Below are 7,640 nucleotides of genomic sequence, written 5' to 3'. Positions count from 1 at the left end.
GCATCTCCAGGCAGGGCTGTGGAAATGGCAATCTAGCAGGTACAGTGGTCCCAAGCTCTTGAGGGCTTTACATACTAATACTAACACCTTGAAATTGCCCCAGTAGCAAATCGGCAACGAGTGCAGGTGCCAGAGCAAAGTTTGTGTTAAACTGTATGCTTGCAGAAGGGCTCCCTTTCTGCCCTGACTTTGCCTTCTGTTGAAACAGGAGAAAAAAACCTCACCCATTAAGTAGGGCACACTTTTCTTCAGCTCAGTGGAAAGTGCAGGGGACAGTTTTTTGTGCTTTCAGTTGGGCTGAAGCTGGCAGTTAACTGCACTTTGAAACTGAGCTGAAGGTGGCAGTTGCCCAAGCTTTCAACTGAACCAAGGATTCTCTGTTCCAGAGCTACTGTTGCCACTGGGCATCTTCCGGCAGAACCCCAGACCTTGGCTCTCCCCTTAATTCCCACCCACAAAACTTCCCCCTCAATTTCCATTTTGGAGACCCCAATGTGATGCTGGATGGAATTCCTCTTACAGAGGCAGTATCTTGCTTTACGACAGGTAACAAAATACAGAGGATTATTACACTATCCACAAGTGGTCATACTGCCTTGGTCTTTAATTTTCTGGAATGTTCGTGTATGTGATAAAGTTTCATCATTATTCCTTTTATTCCTTTTGCTAATTTTGGTTTTTGTGCTAATTTTTTCACAAAAGAGAGCTATCTGCCACACTCTCTTGTTTCAAGTTGCTATGGTGGCTGCATGAAGGTCCTTCCAAAATTTGGTGATGATACGTACCATGGATTAGGGCTTTGGACCTCAGGTCCTGGTTTTCTTTCAAATACAAATTCAGTAAAGCCAGCTTTGGGGTTCTGGTGATGCGTGCAATTCTATTGATGCCATCCATCCTCTGTTCCCCAAACCTTGCCACCATAGGGCAAGCCTGCCTCCCACTTCCTCCTGCCAGCCGTTTAGGTTTGGCAGAAGTCTTATGCTGACTATTGTACTACTGCTCTCTGGGAGGTTGCTCAGGGTTCCCATCAACTACCACCGGCCCAAAATGATGAAGAGGGAAGGTAGGAAGAGAAATACTACTGATGATTATGATGACATTAACAGATTTATAAAGTATTTGACAGCCAGAATCTACTGATGTGGTGTATTTGAAGATGGAAAAAACAAGACAAAACCAAAGATATAGGTTCCAAAAATAATAAGAAAAGCAATTATGAGGATGACAATGATGGTAACCCTGGGATGATTATCTAACCAAGTCCTACTCAAACCCACTGGAGCTAAAGTAGCCATGGGCCCAGCTGTTTCAACTGATTTACTTCTGAGTAGGACTAATATGGGGTACAGGCCTGACTACTAGTACCAATAATAAACAAAAGCCAGAATCTGATCCTAGGGGCAATGTCCTTATGACTAAGCAGGTAGAAGAGGAAGAAATCCAGGCTGGAGCAGGCTGTGGCTGAGAGCCTGCAAAGGGAGGCCCAGAATGGGAAGGAAGACCTTCTCCACCTGAGGAAGAAGTCATCCTCCTTTTCTCCTGCTTGTCTGCCTGGCTGCCCTGTGTTTTGAGGCCCTCTAGAATGGTATCCTAGCTGCCATTGTCTCAGTGTGAGGCTTTGGAGTGTTCAGCTCTTTGCCGTTCTATTCCAATGACACCAGTCACTTCATCCATATGCTCTTATAGTTCATTTTTCCTTCCTTCCATAGAACTAGAAAAAACAAATAGCCTAACATTGTGAAGACAGATTTGACACATTCCCAAGTGTTTGTGGATCAATAATGATTATCTCCAGTGGTAAGTCTAGTTTCTAACGCATTAAGCAAGCTTAACTTTTTCTTCTGCAGCTGGTACAACAAGCCAGTTGTGTACATGGCATTGCTCTAGGGCAGGGGTCAGAAACCTTTTTCAGCCGTGGGCCGATCCACCATCCCTCAGACCATGTGGGTCGGACTATTTTTTTTGGGGGGGGGATGAACGAATTCCTATGCCCCACAAATAACCCAGAGATGCATTTAAAATAAAAGGACACCTTCTACTCATGTAAAAACATGCTGATTCCCGGACCATCCGCAGGCTGGATTGAAAAGGCGATTGGCCCGCATCCGGCCCCCGGGCCTTAGGTTGCCTACCCCTGCTCTAGGGGCATGTGCATGGGTAGACTAGTTGGCTACAGCTGTATCTGGAGCATTAGGGTGTGTGTGTGTGTGTGTGTGTGTGTGTGTGTGTGTGTGTATGAGGGAGAGAATGAGGATGCCAATTTCTACTCCAGAATCACAAAAGTAGAGCTCATGTCTTTGGGGCACCTGCTTGCCAATGCTTGTTATGCTACTCAGTGCCACTCTGTGGGAGCTCTCCCCTTTATATACTAACTGTTAAAACTTTTGGAATTATAGTGTAGCACTTAGGAGGCACGGACAGAGAAGCAGACCCATTTCATTCTCTGTGCAGAATCTGCAAGATTGAATTGGGTAGGTGAGAGATAGCAAACATGGTGCGCTCTAGGTGCTGTAGACTCAAGCTCCCATCACCCCTGACCATGGGGATGAGGGGAGCTGTAGTCCAAAACATTTGGAGGGCCATAAATGGGCTACCCCTGTGGTGGCTACACAACATCACATTTCCTTAGCAGGCGGCATGATAACCTTGCTACCATTTGGTCCCCATTTTCTTAGCCGAGATATATATGATCCATACATATCCAGTACAACCTCCAAATACCCCCCCCCCCCCAATGCTCACAACAGAGCAGGGAGAAAGGATGGAGGAATGCAGCTTTGTTGTTAATCACAACTTGACCTCACAGATTATCCAATAAGGGCAATGTGAAATGTCTTGGGAAACTATTGGACATTAATTCTACTATAAACTTGATAACATAGTACTGTATTCTGATATCTTATAATGGAGGTACTGTAGATAAAAAGGGAGGAACTCATAACACAACTTCTTTTACTGTAATGTGCTTATCAGTTTCCACGGTTGAAGGTTTAACCCAGTAGTCAGATTAGGATTGACATATTTGTTTCTTCATCTGCTGTAGCAGCATCTGAAGAAGTTCAAGTCATTCTAGTTCTCTTTATCCCTTTTTGGATCACAACCCATAGTTGCATAGCTTTGATTGTAATAACTCAGAATCGGGGATTAGAGAAAATTAGGGAAAACATTACGCAGAATTTCCAAAAGCGCTCTGCAACCACAAACATTTGAAAAAGTTACATCCCCCAAAGCCTAAATTCCATGTTAGAGGCCAGATGTTGGTGCACCGCAGTGAAACCAGCTATGCACTGCTATGTCCCTATTTTGATGGAAGTGTATCAAAAAAACAGCCCATATTGAGTGGGGCTGTGAGCTAGCTGTTTAAACACAAAGATGCACACAAACACACACGTCTCCCAAGGTAAAATGTGGGCAAACCCTTCAATCAAAACAGAATTCTACAATGGAGTTTTGGAATCATTTTTGTAATATTACATACTACCATATAAGTTTTGTTTTTTAAAAGTATATGTCTATGCCATGTGTTGTAGTCTTACAAGACTAAATTATAGTACACATTACTCTTCTGACTATCTGGTCTTATTTGCAGGTCTGCTGCCCGTCTACTTTGCAAGTCTAGGATTTTGTTACATGCTGGTATTCATTTGTATGCTATTTCTTCAATGGAGGAAAGGAATCCAGCAGAAGCGACGTGCAAAAGCCTGGGTGAAACAGCTGAAAACGGAATCGTATTTCCAGCGCGCATTGGCTCACGAGGCAGCTGAGCCTGGAATTAAAGCAGAAGCCTGCAGCCCCGAGTCTGATAGCATCCGAAAGCCACAAGACAGCTTCACGGCCAGTGAGATCACCATAGATAGCAGTGGCGATTCCATCCCATCAGCTCGAGAGCAGTATAAGCCAGTGTTTCAGGAAATACCATGCACCTGTGTGCTCTCTCACATGCCACCACTGCTCGAGCATTCAGCTTCTTACCCTTGCTCAATTATCCGAACCAAAAGCATGCCATTCAACTCACCTCTGAAATCTGCAACGTTGACAAAGGAGGCATACAATCTCTGTAGCAGCATCTCTGCCTAGCAGTAACATGAACCAGCAAGTCTTCATGATTTTAATTGTACCCCAAATAAAGACCAGATGCAGAACAATTTCAAAACCGACTGTGTTGGTTTGTCATTGTGATATCTATTGTATGTGAAAGGCTGCAGCTCAGTGGGACAGAACATGCTTAGGATATAGAAAAGTTCCAGGTTCAATCCCTGGCATTCAGGTAAGAATGCCAGGAGTATGCTACTCGGGTCCAATCTCAAAATGGTATGAAGTATCTGGGTTGTAGCCAAACTAATGCTACAACCATGTTCCACCAGCAGGAGGATTTCAGCTTGTGCAACCTAACTCTCTCCTCTCTCTCTCTCCTTTCCCTGTTTGCCCCCTAAAACTTATCCCCATGGTTCCAACTCTCCAGAGCAGATAGGGGGTAGATACAGGGTACACACACAGGTAAAAGAGCAGAAGTTCCATTGCACCAATGTAAATCCTTGCACTAATGGAACAAGTGAATTGGATGATGAGATGGGTATCAATGTGTTGAATTATTAGCACAGGAAAAGATTAAGCTGTTCAACTGTGTGCATAATGGAATGAAAGCCGCAAAAAATTTAACATTTCTGAACTGAGCCGGCTGCAAGCTTTGAACAGCAATAAACATCTTGTCAGCTTATGCTGCAAAGCATTTCCTTCCTATAAAATTTGATTTTGAAAATAAAATGCCAATTACACCCCAAACAAAGTGTTTTTATTTAAATTTGACATTCACAATGCATGATAGGTGCGAAATTCTGTAGCTAAAACCAGCTTTAATTCATACAAGCTTTTCTACAGTTCTAAAAGATATCCAATTTGCTTATAAGATGTCAGCAATTCAGCCAATATATATGGAAGGCCAGCTTAAAATAAATTACTTATTTGTACAACACTGAACTAAAATATTTAATGCAGTAGGCCAACACAAATTACAAAGAAAAGAATAGCTAAGAATCTTAGCAAATAATTCTGTTCAAAATTCTAAAAAACAACATATAACTCACTGGCTATTCCTATGCCAAGAATCAGCTGTGGAACAGCGTCTCCTAAAACAGCCAACACTGGAGGATATGAACATGGAATAGCTCAACTTTTCCTGGATAGTTTTAGTTTTCTTTGCTGTAGCTGTCACACATAAAGGACAAGATCAATACAACTTTCCAGCACCAAAGAAGCAGCTGTTTTAAATACTTCAGAGAAAAATAAACTGTCTCTAGCTCTTAATGCTGTGGAGTCCTTACTATTAAATCCTCTTTTTGTATGACCACTCCAAACCAAACGTTTTAAGTCACACATTTGCTTTGTAAACACACATCAGCTTCATTTCTGCCACCACACGAGATGCTACAAACAGATTTTATTGTGTATTAATTCTCAACCAACATATTTTCAATCTTGGCCAAAGGGCAATGGGGATCACTTCAGTTTTCAGAGAATGCCTCATCTTCACTGGAAGCATTTCAAAAGTGTTAAAATAAGACACTCAGTATTCACCCAAAGCCTTCAGTACTGCAGCACTAAAGTGGCTATCCTAGTTTCGCTGGCATTCTTGAAGAAGCAGGTAAAAAAGTTAACCATAGCTATAACCATCTATGTGCTTTTCCCCAACACAGAATGCCACATCACAATGCTGAGGATACTAAACATTGAACAGAAGCTTGGATTTAAGCTTGTGGCTCAATCACATTTCCTTCCCTTATTTCCATATGTTGCTGGGAGAAGTTACTTTAGCACCACTGCACGGGGCTGTGTGCTTCACAGCCTACAAAATGTAGCAAAAAAACTGTTGCACTGTAAAACACAAGCAGCAAACAGCAATATGAGCTAAAACTGTATTCCCTAGAATACACGATTTAGTTCTGCTTGGTATGTTACTGGCATTGTAGCCTTCACAGCCCCATGGCTGTTCCTGTTAACATACAGTATGCAACTATTGTCTTAACCACAGTAGTTGGTTTCTTCAAAGAGAAAAAATTAGCCCAGTTCATGTTATTAGAGATGGGTGGAGACCCACTTTTTATCATCTGTTCCCACATCACACCAGCAAAATTGACCCATGTGAGTTTGCTGAAAGATGCGGTTCTCTCCCACATGCGCTACACACCACTCAGGAGTTGGAAAATGCTATACAATTCCCTTGCTGCTGAGGCAACATGAACTGGGCTTTGGAAAGCTTTCTGCATGAGGCATCCTTTGAAGTGAGATGGTTCCCAAACATGTTTCCCTTCATGAAAACTGAGATGGGAGAGTTCTGGAGGACTAGCACTTTAGTAGTTGAGCATCCAGCCAGCCATGAATATTCCAAAGTATTTGAATGGGATTCCCTATTATGGTAAATATACACCTCAGAAACAAGTTAAACAATTATCAGTTATTCGCTTAAGAGTGAGCTAGAAAAGAGCTTCCTTCCATATTAATTATACAAACCAATCTTCCAAAAATACCTTCAAGAATTACATAGGTACAAATAAATACTAGCCGAGTTATTTTTATTGCTTCATTTAATTTGGTCAACAGTTTTATACAGAAAGCAGATTAAAAAAAGTGGTTGATGCTTGCCTGACAGAGCACTGGTTTTCAGTAATCTTGAAATATTTCTCAACTTCACTGGGCAAGGTCAACTTGCCCAGGTAGGAAACTGGTAGTAAAAAACTAGAGAACCTATGAGAGAAATTTGGTTTTTCAAGGCTTTTCATTATTGTAATGTTTTTGGGGGAATCTTTTCCATCTACTATAGAGTAAACCAACATTATTTCAGACCTCCATGTACACTAGTCTTCTGTTGACAGTGACCAGAGTGGTTGGGGCAACTCAGTCAGATGGGTGGCATATAGATAAAAGTATTATTATTGTCCATGGCATGCATATTCAGATGACTGTAAAGTCTGTACTTTGTTGTGTTACTTTGCTGATCAAATTATAAGTGAAAAGGTCAAATCCTTTATGTTGTAGTAAACTTTGTATGTCCCTTCAAATGTAATTTCCAATATTTTATTTGTTCTAAGTATCTAGAAAACAAATCACTTAATTTACTCTCTCTCTCTCTATGCCTTACCCTGCGTCTCCCTCTACCTGCTTTTTTCCAATAGTGTATAATAGCTTAAAATATCAAAGAGTTCTTAAGTTTAAGCAAGGGAACTCTAAAAAGGACCAAGCTGCAGTTTACATCAACCAACCCTTCACATTTGCACACACTTTTTAAAACACATGTGGAGCCCCCAATCCAGATCTGGACTGCGGTGCTGAATCAATGGGTTAATATTTACTCCCTGTGTGGTGATCCCAATGGAAATCCCTCCCACAAAGCTATTTGCGCTATGAGACAATTTCAGGGTCACAACAATGATACTGGGAGAGGGAAGGGTTAACGCTCTTCTACTCATGCCACAAGGGACGCAGGTAGCCCTGTGGTCTAAACCACTCAGCCTCTTGGGCTTGCCAATCGGAAGGTCGGTGGTTCGAATCCCCGCAACGGGGTGAGCTCCCATTGCTCTCCCCCAGCTTCTGCCAACCTAGCAGTTCGAAAGCATACCAGTGCAAGTAGATAAATAGTACCGCTG

At 42.1% G+C, this 7,640-nt stretch overlaps 1 protein-coding gene across 1 annotated transcript; it reads left to right on the top strand.

The window, feature by feature from the left end:
- The first annotated feature begins 3,519 nt into the window (after positions 1–3,519).
- On the top strand, positions 3,520–4,077 carry TEX38 (testis expressed 38). The gene has a single exon (XM_035123530.2). It carries the CDS (start codon positions 3,520–3,522, stop codon positions 4,075–4,077), a length of 558 nt encoding a protein of 185 aa, XP_034979421.2.
- The last annotated feature ends 3,563 nt before the right edge of the window (positions 4,078–7,640 follow it).

The sequence above is a fragment of the Zootoca vivipara genome, chromosome 7 (assembly GCF_963506605.1).
Source record: "Zootoca vivipara chromosome 7, rZooViv1.1, whole genome shotgun sequence".
NCBI lineage: Eukaryota > Metazoa > Chordata > Lepidosauria > Squamata > Lacertidae > Zootoca > Zootoca vivipara.
This window is presented reverse-complemented; position numbering and strand designations above follow the sequence as displayed.